The following is a 16378-nucleotide window of genomic DNA, read 5'->3' on the forward strand; positions in this document are numbered from 1 at the left end:
TTCTGTCGTGCGGCTGCGTGCCAGCCAGCTGTCTTTTCCAAGTTCCCGGAAGGGCACCTGGCAATGGCATGTGTGCGCACAGAGAGGGTTCTGTGTGCCACCTCTGGTACCCGTGCCATAGGTTCGCCATCAGGAGTCCAAGGTTTCCTGCTTGAGCAGGGGGTTGGACTAGAAGACCTCCAAGGCCCCTTCATGAATCTAGGATTGTATGATTGCCCCCAAGTCTCCCAACAGGCTTTCATGCTGAGGCGGGACTAGAACTCACCGTCTCCTGGTTCCTAGGCCAGCACCTGAACTGCTGGAGCCAACAGGCAAGCTATGGTAATACGCTGGGAATGGAGCTGCCTCGTCTCTTCCACGGTACAAGAGATTCTCATCTGAGCTTGGTGGTCCAGGATGGGAGACCACCAGGAGATCCCAGAACTCTGGGGTGTCTCTTGGGAAGTTTTAAAAGCTGCACAAAAGGCTGGCAAACCATTTCTATATTGGCCTCTGCCAGAAGTCAGTTGGAGCAGAGATCCGTTCAGAGGAAAGTTTATACCTGTATTTATCTGTTTACTTATGTACCGGTATAGGTAGTCCTCCCCTTACAACACTTCATTTAGGGACCATTCAAAGTTACAACGGCACCGGAAAAAGTGACTTATGACCATTTTTCACACATACGACCGTTGCAGCATGCCTAGAGTCACGTGATCAAAATTCAGATGCTTGGAACCAGCTCCTGTGTAGGATGGTCGCAGTGTTCTAGGTTCAGGCGATCCGCTTTTGCGACCTCCTGACAAGCCGAGTCAGTGGGAAAGCCAGATTCACTTAATTACCATGTTACTAACTGCAGTGATTCGCTCAACAACAGTGGCAAGCAACATGGAACCAAACTCACTCAACAACTGTCTCACTTAGCAACAGAAATTTTAGGGTGGATTGTGGCCATATGTTGAGAATTTGTATCTTGCCTGTTCTTTTTACAAATAATTCAAGGCGGGGAGCCTATCCAACACCCCTTCCCCCTTACATCTGTTTAGATCCAGGGTATCTTCTACCGCTTCAGTAGTTTGCAAATGGTTTGGTTTTTCGGAATGCCGCCTCTCCCGAGAGCCTCGTGACAGATGGAAAAAGTTACGGTTTGGAAAAAAAGAATTTTGATTCAATCATCATAAAGCCTCGGTGTAATTTTACAAGGATTATTGTGTTGTATGCAACATAGTCTTGCAGCTCCTTTCTTTGGGCCCCTCAAAACCACAAGCTGGATCTGCAGCCATCTCTCCGTCCATCAAAGTGGGGAGGAATCTGAATCTCACTCAAAGTCACACAAATTTCTGCAAGCTTTCGAGGTTTCCTCCGGGAAGACGGTAAACAAAGAGAAAGTTTGTTGGGCAAACGGCCAAAGATTTAATCTCGGCTTGCAAGCAAAACAGCTGTGGCCTTGATCAAGTACTGAAGGAATGAGTCCAGAAAGCCAGTCTCTGATTTAAGTAATATTCTGGTTCCTATCCAGGAAAAAAGCAGAGTGGTGGCTGTAATAATATTGCATTTAACACAAATGTAAATGGAGGTTTGCCAAAAGGAAAAAAAAGAGTTTTACTTCCAAGAGTAAGTTTCAACTTGCAAAGGAGTGGCTTTGATTATCCTTTTTATCCTGGGGTTATCTATGTATGTATGTATTTATTTATATATAACCCTCTTTTATTTTTACAAAAAGCACTCAAGGCGGTGAACACACCTTCAGCCTCCTGTTTTCCCCACAACAACAACAACAACCCTGAGAGGTGGGCTGGGCCGAGAAGGAGGGACCGGCCCAAAATCACCCAGTTGATACAGTCATATCTGACATCAAAAGAAGAAATGCTTTAAATGGAGGGGATTATTAAGAAAGGAGGTAGCAGGCAAAGCCCTTCCAGAATGAGACCCCCATTTTCCCATCAGGGAAAAGTCAAGCTGTGAATGTGGGGAATAGCAGAATAACAAGAGTTGGGAGGGACCTTCGAGGTCTTCTAGTCCAACCCCTCCTCAAGTAAGAAATCCTATACCATTCCAGAAAAATGGTTGTCCAGTCTCTTTTTAAAATTCTTGACTGGATTGAGTCTAGGCTGGAAACATTTATGCCAAAAGCTTTCTGGCCTCCTTGCCTCCCATAAATGTTCAGGGCACTGAGGACTTGGCTGCAGCCTCTGGGCAGTAGGCAGATCCTCAGGCAAGTCATGCCCACAACCAGCTTTTTATCTGCATTGTTGCATTTTATGGCACTTCACGTTTTAATAAAAAAATTGGAGCTGAGGGTTGGAATGAAGGGTCCTTGGTGATCTCTGAGCTGGGTTGTTTTCTTGCAGAGGTTTCATGACCCAAGTAGGGAACATCATTAGTGCTACAAGGGAGAGGAGTTTATGGAGGAGGAGGAGGAGGAGGAGAATTATGGGGTCCTTGGTGCTCTCTGAGTTGGGTTGTTTTCTGACAGATGTTTGATGACTCAACCAGGGAACATGATCAGTGCTAGAGATGATGCTAGCACTAATGATATTACCTAGTTTAGGTCATGAAATGTCTGCAAGAAAATTGCAAAGCTTTTTTGCAGCACCAAGGACCCCACAGTCTCCTGCTCCTCCTGCTCCTCCTCCCCCCTTCTAGCACTGATGATGTTACCTGTTTAGGTCATGGAAGGTCTGCAAGAAAATCATCCAGCTCAGAGAGCACCAAAGAGCCCCTAAAGGGCTGAACAGACATTTAAGTTTTTCCTGAAAGTGATTTCCGAAGAGGAGGAAGGCTCCCCTCGGACCAGGGACCCATTTTATTTCTAAAGGAAATCTTTTGGGAACCCCCCCCCCCACTTAAAACTTCCTGCCTCCGAGGGCAGTTGGCCCGAGACCCCGGAGCTCCGATGCCATCCTGGAGGCTGGCCGTGGAAGGGCCAGGCTGCCACCAGCAGCCACCTGTGCCTCCCTCCCTCCCCGGAGATGCCGCCGCCCGGGGCGTCCTTGTGGCAACCCGGCCCCCCGGGGGTTGGCAGGTGGGCTCCGGGGCTCCTCCCGGCGCAGGAAAAACAAGCCCGGCGGCCGTCGGGGCAGCTCAGGCGGAGCGCGGGCAGCGGGCAGCGGCGGTGCTGATGGCGGGGAAGCTGCGCTGAGTCGCGGGGAAGGGGCGCTTGGCGGGAGGGGCCGGAGCCCCCCGGGAAGGGCGCGATGGCGACGGAGTACGAGGGCATCTCGGTAAGTGCTGGGGGGCTGCAGTCTCCCCGAGGGGCGTCCGGGGCGGGAGGGCTGCGCGCTCTCGGCATCGTCGGCTGGAAGCCCCCCCCCCTGCCCCCTAGGCCGGGGCCAAGGGGCCCCCACGTCCTCCCTCGCAGCCCCTGCCCTCATTGCAGCCCGTGGCCCCGCTTTTTTCCACACACGAGCTGTCTTCAGACCCCCGCTTTTGCCAAAGGCGGTCGCGCATCCTCAGGGAGGTCCTGCAGCCCCCCCCCAAACACCCACGAACACACCCCAGGGGTCTTTCCCATAAGAGGAGTGGAAGCCTTCCCCCCTTGGAAAGCAGAAGGGAGGCGAGGGGTCCGGGTTGGTTGTTCAACCTTGCCCTCCCACCTACCCCAATTTTCTCCGCAAACAACTGCCCCCCCCCCACCCCAGGAGCGCTCAGCTTCCCTGCCGGGACCGGGAGATGCCTGCAAGGGTCTACTCTAGGTGGGAGGGAGAGAAAGGGTGCAGAAAGTGCAGAGCCTTTAGGTTTGGGGGGCCACGTCTCCCTGCAGCTTATATGTATATGTATATGATGTATATGTACATTTATTTATTTGAAACATTTATGTAGCCTCCCATATCTAACCAACTCCGGGTGGTTCCCAATCCAAGATTATAAGACATTTAACATCGTTGTAAAAAAGTATTAAGACAGAACCAATTAAAACATAAAACAGTAATAACAGTAAAAACCTGGGAGGGATAGCCATCGCCATAGCCGTGGATTTATCTACCACTTCACGGTGCTTTCACAGCCCTCTCTAAGTGGTTTACAGAGTCAGCCTCTTGCAAACCCCAACAATCTGGGTCCTCATTTTTCCTCCTCCCTCCCTCCCTCCATCCCTCCCTCCCTCCCTTCCTTCACAATAGCAAGAGCATGTAGACTTATAAACTGCTTCCCCCTGCTTTCCAGCCCTCTTACTATACAGAGTCAGCCTGTTGCTATAGAATAATCAACCCATGGAACAGAAGTTGCCTTCGGAAGTTGTGGGAGCTTCATCATTTGAGACTTTCAAGAAGAGATTGGACTGCCATTTGTCAGAAATGGTGTAGGGTCTTCTGCTTGAGCGGGGAATGGGGGAGAGGTTGGACTAGATGACCTATAAGGTCCCTTCCAACTCTGTTAATCTGTTACAATCTGTTGCCCCCAACAATCTGGGTCCTCATTTGGCCGACCTGGGAAGGCTGGAAGGCTGAGTCAACCTTGAGGCTCCCTAGGATCGAACTCCAGGCTGTGGGCAGGGTTTGCTTGCAATACTGCACTCTAATCACAGCGTCCCCGCGGTTCTTGGGATCCACTGGAACCCACAACAATGGGATCTCTAATGACGGCAGCATGAATCCATCCAAATCTTTTCATACCGATGCAATGAACGTCCCCCCCGTCTTTCTTTTAGCCATCCAACTGGAAGGAAATTGTCAACAAGAAGCTGAAGTTCCCCGAGGGCCTCCTGGCTGCTATCCAAGATGGGCAGCTGGTCAAGATCCAGCAGATGTTGAATGTCAGCGACGGGATCTTGCGGCAGCTGGACGAAAGTGAGGATCGGGCCTGGCGTGAGGCTCTCAACTTGGCCATCCGCACTGGCGGGGCGGAGATCACCAGGACTTTGTTACGCTTCGTGAAGTTTGATTTCCGGCAAGTCCACGAGGCCCTGCTAGTGGCCGTGGACACCAACCAGCCTGGTGTGGTCAAGCAGCTCCTGGATCGGCTGGACCAAGAGAAGGGCATGAAGATGGACATCAAATCCTTCTCCATGGCCTTCTTCGATAACTCCATTGACAACTCCCGTTTCGCCCCCGGGGTGACCCCTCTCACCTTGGCTTGCGAGAAGGACCTCTACGAGATCGTGGACATGCTGATGAAGAAAGGCCACACCATCTCTCCCCCACACAAGGTCTCCTGCGCCTGCTTGGAGTGCTCCAACGGGCGGAAGTTTGACCTGCTCAAGTTCTCGCTCTCCCGCATCAACACCTACAAAGGCATCGCCAGCCGGGCCTACCTCTCCATCGCCAGCGAGGACCCCATGTTGACTGCTTTCAAACTCAGCCGGGAGCTCAAGTGGCTCTCCAAGAAGGAACCTGAGTTCAAGGTCTGCCGTTGGGAGGGCCGCCGTGGGGAGTGTGGGAAGTTGCGGAGCCATTAGTCCTTGTAGGAGAAGGAGTGGCAGAACCAGGGGTGGAATTAAACGAGGTATCACCCTAGAATCTCTACGTAGCCACAAGCAAACTCAGTCAGCCCCCTTGAATTCCGTTGACCTTATCTAACTCTAACGAAGAACAGAGACCTGTGGGTCCTTCGTGCTTTCTGAGCTTTGTGACTCAACTAGGGAACATCACCAGTGCGATCCCAAAGGTGCTTTTTTTCGAGAGGCAACTGGACTTTCTGGTTTTTCTCTGAAGACGTTTCGCTTCTCATCCAAGAAGCTTCTTCAGCTTCTTCTTGGATGAGAAGCGAAATGTTTTCAAAGAAAGTCCAGTTGCCTCTTGAACAAGCACTTTTGGGACCCCCGTCACAGGGAAGACTGAGAATCTCCATTGACATCTTCAGTGCTAGAAGGGAGGGGGGGGTTGTGGAGAGGAGGAGGAGGAGGAGGAGGAGGAGGAGGAGGAGGAGGAGGACGACTATGGGCTCCTTGGTGCTTTCTGAACTTGGTTGTTTTCTTGCAGACTTTTCATGACCCAACTAGGGAACATCATCAGTGCTAGAAGGGAGGGATGGTTGTAATGACGTATGGCAGCAGAGCAGTGGGGTGGGGCGTGTGTGTGTGGGGGGGGAGGAGTCTCTGGAGGCTTGCTCATGTGCCTCCTCCCTCTCCTCTGATCCAGCCAGATTACCTGTCGCTGGAGGACCTGTGCCAGGAGTTTGCCTTTGAGCTCCTGGGCATGTGCCGCAACCAGAGCGAGGTGACGGCCATCCTGAACGAGCTGGGGGAAGGCGAGATGGACGATGAGGACGACGGGATGGATGACCAGGCCTTTGAGGAGGGCATCCCCAACTTGGCCAGGCTCCGACTGGCGGTCAACTACAACCAGAAACGGGTGAGGGGGCCGAAGGGAGGGAGCAGGCCCTCGGCCTTCGTTTGGATTTCTCTTTTCTACTGCGCTGCACTTTTCTTTTCTTTTTTTAAAGGAAGAACGAGGAAATTTAAGAAATACCGGGGAAGCTAACGATGGGGCCTGTTCCATGGGGGAATTTCTTCTTAGAATATTTCTTTTCATTCCCATTTCATTTCCCTGTCCCCAGCTGTTGGAAAGTTATAGATTTGAAGATTATTCATTAAAGTAAAGAATATTTAAGAGAGAGGGAGGGAGGGAGCTCCCAGATTCATATTCATTGGCTGCTCTTAGGTCACAATGATCACAACCTACAACATCTTCAGTGCTAGAATGATCTGGGAGGGGGACAACCACAACGATGACTGTGGGGTCTCTGGTGCTCTCTGAGCTGGGTGGTTTCCTTGCAGACATTTCATGACCCAACTAGGGAACATCATCAGTGCTGGGGAGGAGGGAGGGAGGGAGGGAGATAAGGAAGGAAGGACGGAAGGAAGGAAGGAAGGAAAGAAAGGAAGAGAAAGAGAAAGAGGAAGAGGAAGAGGAAGAGGAGGACTGCAGGGTCCTTGATGATCTCTGGGTGGTTTCCTTGCAGACATTTCATTGCCTGCCTAGGGAACATCATCAGTGCTAGGAAGGAGGGAGGGAGGGAGGGAGAGAAGGAAAAGGAAGAGGAAGAGGAAGAGGAAGAGGAGGACTGCGGGGGTCCTTGATGCTCTCTGAGCTGGGTGGTTTCCTTGCCTGCCTAGGGAACATCTTCAGTGCTATGTATTGTATTACATTATAACCCTAACACTGATGATGTTACCCAGTTGGGTCATGAAACATCTGCAAGAAAACGACCAAGCTCAGTGTGTGTTTTAATGCCATGCAGTGGGGTCAGGAAGGATAGATATGACCCAGGAAAAGGTTTCATTTGCTTTGAACCCCACAGATATGATGATGGTACTGTTGGGTCTCCTGCTCAAGCAGGGGGTTGGACTAGAAGACCTCCAAGGTCCCTTCCAACTCTGGTATTCTGTATTTGCTTCTGGAATCTGTGGGGTGCACCCAGCTGGAAACCAGGCGCCAGAGCTGACTCTCTCCTTCCTTCCTTCCTTCCTTCCTTCCTTCCTTCCTTCCTTCCTTCCTTCCTTCCTTCCTTCCTTCCTTCCTTCCCGGCTCAGTTTGTGGCTCATCCCGTCTGCCAGCAAGTCCTGTCGTCCATCTGGTGTGGGAGCCTGCCCAGCTGGCGGGGCAGCAAAAGCCTCTGGAAGGTCTTCATCTCCTTCTCCATCTTCCTGGCCATGCCCTTCCTGTCCTTGACCTACTTCTTTGCCCCCAAATCCAAGGTGGGTCCCTGGACTTCCAGATTGGGCTGAGCAACAATGGCCAAGCAAGCGTGTGAGGGAGGGAGGGGGTGGATGGCATCTGCAGCTTCTCTGAACAGCTTGAATGCGAAACACCCAGCAGGGGATGTTCTCCCTGGTACCTGCCTGGCTCTTTGAAACCCAGGAGCCAGCTCTCTGCAACGGTGTTGTTGCAGAGAGAAATCCCAGAATTCCTAGCCAGTGGCCATTTTGGCCAGGAATGCTGGGATCTGAGTCCTGGCGTACCTTGGGCATCAGCTGGAGAAGGCTGAGCTGGTGTCTATGGAGATTCTCAGTCATCCAGGCCACGGTTGTCCCAAAGGTGCTTTTTCAAGAGGCAGCAGGACTTTCTGTTTTGCCTTTGAAGACATTCCATTTCTCACCCAAGAGCTGGAGAAGCTTCTTGGATGAGAAGCAAAACATCTTCAAAGAAACCCAGGAAGTCCAGTTGCCTCTTGGAAAAGGACCTTTGGAGCTGAACTGGTGGTTGCCTTGAATGGTGCAGACTTTGAGGGACCATAATGATACATCGGCTGGAGAGGGCTGAGATAGCCCCAGCTGTTCGAAGTCCTGTTTATATATAGAGAGATATCAGAACAGAGCACAGTCACCATGTGCTTTACTATTCAACTATATAACTGTAACAGGAAATTCTACTTAGAACAAAAGAGCATAGAGTATATACCATAGATCCAGACTTGTAAACACTGCCATCTACTGGCTGAATACTACTGTAGTTGTTGCATAAGAAATATATTCCAACAATGAATTCCAACCCTAGCAATAGCACTTAGACTTATATACCTTTATAGTGCTTTACAGCCTTCTCTAAACTGTTTACAAAGTCAGCATATTGCCCCCAGCAGTCTGGGTCCTCATTTTACCGACCAGGGAAGGATGGAAGGCTGAGCCATAATGGTTCCCTTGAATGGTGAGGAGTTTGAGGGACCAGGAGAAGCCTCAGTGATGCTTCCCCCACTTTTGAAAACACGGGGTGACCCCTTTCTGGTTGGTTGCTTCCTTCGTTGCTGACAGATCGGCAAAATGCTGAAAATCCCGGTGCTCAAATTCCTGCTGCATTCGGCCTCCTACGTCTGGTTCTTGGTCTTCCTGCTGGTGGAGTCCCTGATCCTGGAGCACCACCACGATTCCTTCAAGGGGCGGAACCAGAGCATGTGGGAGACGTCCCTTCACATGATCTGGGTGACAGGTAGGTGGCCGAGCGGTGCCCCCAGCCCAGGGTGAGGGGAGAGGGGAGGTATCTGCTTCTTCTGCGCCTGTTGGGCTGCTTCCTGGAAGATGAAGTTCTCCTGGGCACCTTCTCGATTCTCTTTAGGAAAATGGGAGACCTGAAAGTGAAGGACATTTGTGGCTGGACAGCCTGGTCTGGCATCACTTCCTCATCACCTTCTATCTGTCCATCACATCCTTTACTCTCATTGTTGGTGTCACCACCAGTGGGGTGGGGAAGGAGGAGGAGGAAAACAGGGAAGAAAAAACAGAGGAGAAGGAGAAACAGGAGGAGAAAGAGGAGGAGGAGGAGGAGGAGGAGGAGAAGGGAAAGGAGGAGGAGGAGGAGGAGGAGGAGGAAAACCGAATAAAAAACACAGGAGAAGGAGAAAAAGGAGGAGAAAGAAGAGGAGGAGGAGGAGGAGGAGGAGGAGGAGGAGGAGGAGGAGGAGGGAGAATCAGATGGGTTTCCTCACCTACCAAAGTTGAGGTCGGTGTTGTTCTGGATGCTGTTCTGGCAGAGAAATGGCTTCACCTGTTTAACAGCTGGCCACAAGAGAGGACCATTTGCATTCAGGACAGGACAGGACTGAAGAGAAACCAACGGGGAGGGAGGGGGCAGAGGGTGAGGGCCTTTTGGAAGATTGTAGGGCTTTGTGGGAGACTGGAGTTGGAAGGTGGGAGAGTTTGGACCCATGGAAGCCAGCCTGTTCTTTCAGACCCAGCCTGGTTGAAGATGCAGAGAAGAGGCTTTGGGTTTGCCTGGTGGAGAAGACCTGGCAGGACCTTCAGCAGTCCAGTTGCCTTGTTGGCGGTGACCACAAAGTGCTTTGGAGGCTTCCCATCATAACAACCGTTGTCCTTCCAGGCTTCTTCTGGTTCGAGTGCAAGGAGGTCTGGATCGAAGGGCTGCGCAGCTACCTGCTTGACTGGTGGAACTTCCTGGACATTGTCATCCTCAGCATGTACTTGGCTTCCTTTGTGCTCAGGCTGCTGGTCTACCTCAAAGGACAAGTTTTCTGCTTGGACATCCAGGCTTCTACTCCAGAGTGCTACTATTATACCCAAGCTAGTGAGTTGGTTGACTCTGGGGAGTCAATGTTGTTGGGTCATTATTGTTGGGTAGAACTGTGTCTAGAGCAAGGATGTCCAACCTTGGCAACTTGAAGATCTATGGACTTCAACTCCCAGAATCGAAGTCCACAGGTCTTCAGGTAGCCAAGGTTGGATACCTCTGCCTTAGAGGAAGCTCAAGGGATAAACCCCACAAAATCAAAGGTGGGCACTGAAGTTCTTGTCAAACCCGCTACTGAGCTCCAGAAGAAGCCGAGTGGAAGAGGAAGGGCAGGATTCTTATTATGAAAGCAGAAAGGTCGGTGGCCAAATCTACTTCTTGAAGGAGGTCTTCCCACATCCATCCAGACCAAGAGCTTCACTTGTGCCTCAGAACAATGGGATACAATGTGCAGCTTGGCGAGAACAACATCAAGGGAAGGACAGGGGTCTCCAGTGTGCCTCACAAAGAGATCCTGGAAGGACTGCCCATCTTCCAGGGGAGGGCTCTTCCTACTGACCTTAATATCTGGGCAGATCCATTTTTTAGAGCATAGAATAATAGGGCTGAAAGGGACTTGGAGGTCTTCTAGTCCAACCCCCTGCTCAAGCAGGAGACCCTAAACCATTCTGGACAAATGGCTGACCAATCTCTTCTTGAAAGCCTCCAGGGATGAAGCACCCACAACTTCTGGAGGCAACTTCTGTTCCACTGGTTAATTGTTTTCACTGTCAGGAGATTTCTCCTTAGTTCTAAGTTGCTTCTCTCCTTTATAACCATTGCTTCTTGTCCTGCCTTCAGGGGCTTTGGAGAATAGCTTGACTCCCTCTTCTTTGGGGCAGCCCCTCAAATATTGGAAGACTGCTATCATGTCTCCCCCGGTCCTTTTCTTCACTAGCCATGCCCAGTTCCTGGAACCGTTTTTCGTATGTTTTAGCCTCCAGCTTCCTAATCTTCTTTGTTGCTCTTCTCTGCCCTCTTTGTAGAATCTCCACATCTTTTTTGTATTGTGGTGATCAGAATTGGGTGCAATACTCCAACTATGGCCTCACTAGTGCCAGTATAGAAGCGGTACTGTTACTTCCTGTGATCTTGAAGCTATCCCTGCCTCAAGAGAGCTGAGCCATAAGTCGTTCAGGGCTTCGGATCGGAGCCCACCTTAGACCAAACTGAGCAAATAGATCCCGATGGTCGGCCTGTGTCTAACCTTCCTTCTTCCACAGAGCGGCTGGAGTGGCACCCTGAAGACCCCCAGTTCATGGCCGAGGTGCTCTTTGCTGTCACCAGCATGCTGAGCTTCACGCGCCTGGCCTACATCCTCCCTGCCCACGAGACCTTGGGGACACTCCAGATTTCCATTGGGAAGATGATTGATGACATGATTCGGTACGGGCACCAGGAGGCCTTCCTCCGACTCGGGTCCCCTGCTGTAGCCTGAGGAGGACATAGAAAGCTCTTGAGATGTTTCCCCAACCTGGAGAAGGCCTCATAGAAGTGATCCTTGGTGAGGGATCCTAGGAGAGGCCTGTGTTTGGGGAAGAAGAAGGCGGAGGGCCCCTCCTCTGGCTCTGATCTCCTCTTGGCTTCTCCTCAGATTCATGTTCATCATGATGATCATCCTGACCGCTTTCCTGTGTGGCATGAACAACATCTACGTCCATTATCAGGAATCGGAGCGTCTGGGAAGGTAAGGCAACTGGTGGGTCTGGGGAGGGGAGTCCATGACTGGATGGGATCATCAGGATTAAGCCACCGTGCTGAAGCCCAAGCAGACCGGGAGGGTGGGCACTGAGGGGCCTCGAAGGAGGAAGAAGTTCAACGGAAGGAAGGAAGGAAGGAAGGAATGAATGAATGGGGCAGGTCCATCTTTCTTCATCAGATTCTTCATTTTTATTTATCTTTATCTCTCTGTCTCTGTCTCTGTCTCTCCATCTCTATCCCTATCACTCTAATCATATCTATCTCTATATTATCTATCTATCTATCATCTATCTATCTATCTATCTATCTATCTATCTATCTATCTATCTATCTATCTCTATCGTCTTATCATCTATCTCACCCATTCATCTGTACCTTTACCTCTAATTACCTCTACCTTTATCTACCTCTGTCTTTACCTCCACCATCTCCATGAAATTCAGAAACCCTTTGAAGCTTCCAACCCAAATTCCTCCCGCATGAAAATCAGACACTCTGAAATCCACCCAAGCCTATAGGAGTTTTTTGGTGACATTTTGACCTGCCTTCCTTCTTCAGCAAGCCCACAAAGAAAGGTGTCTGGTGTTCTTTTCCTTCTCTGGTTCACCTCATAACAATTGTTAAGAGAAGCCAGAAGAGGGAGGGGTTGGCCTAGGACCCCTTCCCAAAGCTCATTCAGTGGGATTTGAACCTTGGTCTCCTGGTCCACACAGGACCCTTCAGCCAGCCCCCTGGTATGCTGGAGATCTCTGCCCTCTGCCCAAGCTCAGGAGGCCATTTCCTAGATCCGTCCTTGGCTGTGTTAGGAGAAGGAAGTTCTTCAGGTCCTTTGTCCTTAGGTGGAAAGTCCCCATGGCTCGGTTGTGGGGGCAGCACTGCTGGTTACTCACATGAGTTTGTGGGGAGATGGAATCGTGGACCTCCAAAATTCTGAACTGGTTCCACCTGATAGCCCTTATCTTGTGTAGCTTCAACGAGACCTTCAAGTTCCTCTTCTGGACAATGATGGGGATGGAGGAACACAAAGTGGTGGACATGCCCCAGTTCTTCGTGGCTGAGCTGGTGGGCCGGGTGCTCTACGGCATCTTCACCATCGTCATGGTGGTCGTCCTTCTCAACATGCTCATTGCCATGATCACCAACTCTTTCCAGAAGATCGAGGCAAGTGTTCCTCAGGGACGTGGAGAGGGACTGGACTTTATCGAACGGAACACAGGGAGCCGAATATTTGGACTTCAGCTCTCTGAATTCCCAGCAAAGGCCATGTTGGCTGAGAATTCAGATCTAACATTAAAAAACATAAAGAATTCACTCCGGCTGGAGGCTGAAAAGTAAATTTAAAAGAGTGGAGCCTCTTCCCTCCAGAAGCTGTGGGGGCTCCAACACTGGAGGTTTTTAAGAAGAGGTTGAACAACATATAAATTAAAAAGCAAAGCAAAAGCAAAGCAAAGCAACTGTTTGTCTGAAACATTATAAGGTCTCCTGCTTGAGCAGGGGTGGACTAGAAGACCTCCAAGGTCCCTTCCGTTACTCTGTTAAAAACTGATAAGTTCTTCTCCCCCATGTCTCATTTATTTACGGGCATCTCCCCTCCCTCCTTTTCCACAGAATGACGCTGACGTAGAGTGGAAATTTGCACGCTCAAAACTCTACCTGTCCTTCTTCAGGGAAGGTTTAACCTTGCCGGTTCCCTTCAACATCATCCCGACGCCCAAGTCCCTCTTCTACGCCATCCGGTATGGGGGATGCTCCCCTGAAGCTTTCCCCTGCCCCACGTCCCCCCAGAGGGCAGGGAGCCTATTGGGCTGCAAGCCACGGGGCTCCAGTCGCACGCTTGATTCTAGCACAGCTAGGTGTCCCTGGGGAGGGGGCCTTGTGAAAGCCCACTTGGTTCACTGTAGGCAGAACCCCGGGGGGCCTTTGGGGGTTAAGAGTGTCACCCCCCCCCATTGGTGTCATGGAAAGGGGAAGCGACCGACCATCCTGGGGGTCCTTTGTGCAACGAAAGCACTTCCTTGGTCTGCCTGAGAAGCTTCCTTGCTAACTCTCCCCTCCTGATTGGTCACTTTTTAGGGGCTGCTTTCGCTTCATGTGCTGTTGCAAACCTAAGAAGAGTCAGAAATATCCCCCCATCAACACCATTGTAAGTTCCCCTTTAAGAGCTTCCCAAGGCACATTCGCTGCCTTCTGGCCTTTGGCAGCAGGGTCCCACTTAACCTTTCCACTAACCACGTTACCAATAAAGGAGACTGTTTATGGCTCACGGTTGCACTGTGGGGTCCTGGCTGAGCCTGGTGACTTTCCTTGCAGACATTTCAGGACCCAACTAAGAAACATCATCAGTGCTAGAGGGGAGGGTGGTTTGCAGAGAGGAGGAGGAAGAGGAGGAGGAGGATGGGGAAGACTGAGGGGCCTTCGGTGCCCTCTGAAGTTGGTGGTTTTCTTGCAGAGTAGGTAACATTATTAGTGCTAGAAGAAGGGAGGAGGAGGAGGAAGAGTGTGGGGTTCCTGTTGCTCTCTGAGCTTCATTTTTTTCATTTTATTCTCATTGATTTCATTCTTTCATTCATTCATTTCATTCATTTTTTTCTTGCAGACATTTCATGATCCATCTAGGGAACATCATCAGTGCTAAAGGGGAGGGTGGTTTCTGGAGAGGAGGAGGAGGAGGAGGAGGAGGAGGAGGAGAGTGGGGTCCTTGGTGCTCTCTGAGCTTGGCTGTTTTCTTGCAGACATTTCATGACCCAACTAGGTAACATCATCAGTGTTGGAAGGGAGGGGGAGTTGCCCTCTGCAAGCAAGCTGCTTATATATAAACAGAGAGCAAACGACACTCAACAAGAAAACAACCAAATTCAGAGACCACCAAGAATCCCACAAACTCCTAATGTGTCTGCTTTGTGTAAATCTGAATATGTTAGATAATAATAAAGTTTAGAAAACGGGAAAGATTGCAACTTAGTGGGAATTGTTATGCAATTCATAGAATTTATATAGAATTCAGAGCCCCTGGCTGTATTTCTAGCTTGCTTCCTGGGTGCCAAACAAATAAGCTGGCCATGGCCTTTTGCTTCCCAGAGCAATCCCTCGGTGGAAGAAGGGGGCGGCCGGACCGAACCCCGCCTGTCTTATCAGCGCCAGGTGCTGAAGGCTCTGGTGCAGCGCTACATCGACACGGCCAGGCGGGAGCTGGAGGAAAGCCGGAGGAAAGGTGAGGGGGGGCAGTTCCGAATGGGCTGCGGCTGCTGCTCGGGGGCGTTGGGGACCCCTGATCTAGTCCAACCCCCTGCCTAAGGCTGGAGACCTTGTGGCTTCCCAGAGAAAAGGCTGTTTGATCTTTTCTTGGAAGCCTCCAGAGAAGGAAGAAGTAAGGCTGCTTGTCCGGGGTGGGGCCAGGGATCCGGTCCTTTCCCAGAGAAGACCCACACGCACCGCACAAGATGTGAGGGGAATGGGAGGACCCCATGGGAACCCCCACTGCCCAGCCCACGGCCTTCATCCTCGCTTTCTCCACTGGGGCAACTCCTCCCCACTTTTCCTGGGGGCCGGCCCTTAGTCTGCAGGCCTGGACTCTCCCCTCCAGACCCCCAGCCTGCTCCAAGATTGCCATGCTCCAAGTATGGCTGCCCAGGCATTGAGCCCACGGGATGACAGCTGGTCCTTGACTTCCAACAATTTATTTAGTGAACGTTTGAAGTTACCGGAAAAAGGGATCTAAGACCGTTTCTCACACTGCTGCATCACCCCCAGGGACACATGATCAAAATTCAGACCCTTGGCAACTGACTCAAATTTATGACGGCTGCAGTGTCCTGGGGTCATGTGATCCCCTTTTGCGACCTTTTGAGAAGCAAAGGAAAGCCAGATTCACTTAACAACTGTGTGACTCACTTAACAACTGCAGCGATTCACTTAACAACGGTCTTGCTTAGTTGCAGAAATTTTGGTTTCAGTTGTGGTCTTAAGTCAAGGACTACCTGTGTTTCTTCCTTTCTTTGGGGTCCCCAAGCCTTCCTCCCTCTGTGCCTCAAACCGAAAGGACCTTGGCAGAGGAACACCTGGGCACGACTCTCTGGGTGACCAAGCTTTGGGTGTCCATAGTTGGCCTCATGATGGTGGGTTGTGTGTGCTGGGAGACGAAGCCTGGCGCTTCTTCGGGGCCCACCAGCTCTCGCCTTCTCTCACTTTCAGACCTGGGGAACCGCCTGACCGAGTTGAACAAATCGGTGTTGCGTCTCCACACAGAGATGAAGCACCTCCGGCAGTCAGTAGCCACCAGCGGGGTGGCCAGCAACCCCATGGACGGGGCCAGTGTGCTCCGCAAGTACATCATGAAGGTGCGCAACAGCTTCCAGAGCTACGAGCCCGAGGCAGGGGGCGACGGCCAGGGCTCCCCCGTGGAAGTGGTGGTGCACCAGGACGTGCCCCTCGTCATGGAGGGTGCGCTGCCGTTGCTTCGAGAGGAGAAGCAGGGTGAAGCGGAGGGCCAGGCAGAGGGTGAAGCGGGGGTTGAGGTGGAGGAGGAGGTGGTGGACATGAGGGGGGGCTGAGGAGGAGGAGGAGGCCGAGCTGGTCATTCCTCAGTACGAGCCTCAGGAGGAGACCGAAGACAGGGCAGGGCAGGCACCAGAATCATGAGCTGCCATTTTGGAGGAAGGCCCTTCCCCAGCTCTCATGTCTTGCAAAGGACGGCTGTGGCCCCTCTCGGACCACTGCGGAAGCCACGTGCTCTGTGAAGTAGCCTTCCTTTGAGGGGACAA

The 16378-nt window shown here is 51.4% G+C and overlaps 1 protein-coding gene across 1 annotated transcript; it reads left to right on the forward strand.

Annotated features, from left to right (window-relative positions):
• The first annotated feature begins 3176 nt into the window (after positions 1–3176).
• Positions 3177–16168, forward strand: LOC139317173 (short transient receptor potential channel 2-like). The gene is made up of 13 exons (XM_070944143.1): positions 3177–3203; positions 4628–5320; positions 6057–6269; positions 7451–7615; positions 8669–8843; positions 9732–9935; positions 11141–11303; positions 11512–11604; positions 12587–12779; positions 13227–13354; positions 13692–13761; positions 14697–14829; positions 15810–16168. Exons 1-13 carry the CDS (start codon positions 3177–3179, stop codon positions 16166–16168), a joined length of 2616 nt encoding a protein of 871 aa, XP_070800244.1.
• The last annotated feature ends 210 nt before the right edge of the window (positions 16169–16378 follow it).

This window comes from Pituophis catenifer, unplaced genomic scaffold, assembly GCF_029215685.1.
Source record: "Pituophis catenifer annectens isolate HBS135680 unplaced genomic scaffold, rPitCat1.0.hap2 SCAF_4, whole genome shotgun sequence".
In the NCBI taxonomy this organism is placed as follows: domain Eukaryota; kingdom Metazoa; phylum Chordata; class Lepidosauria; order Squamata; family Colubridae; genus Pituophis; species Pituophis catenifer.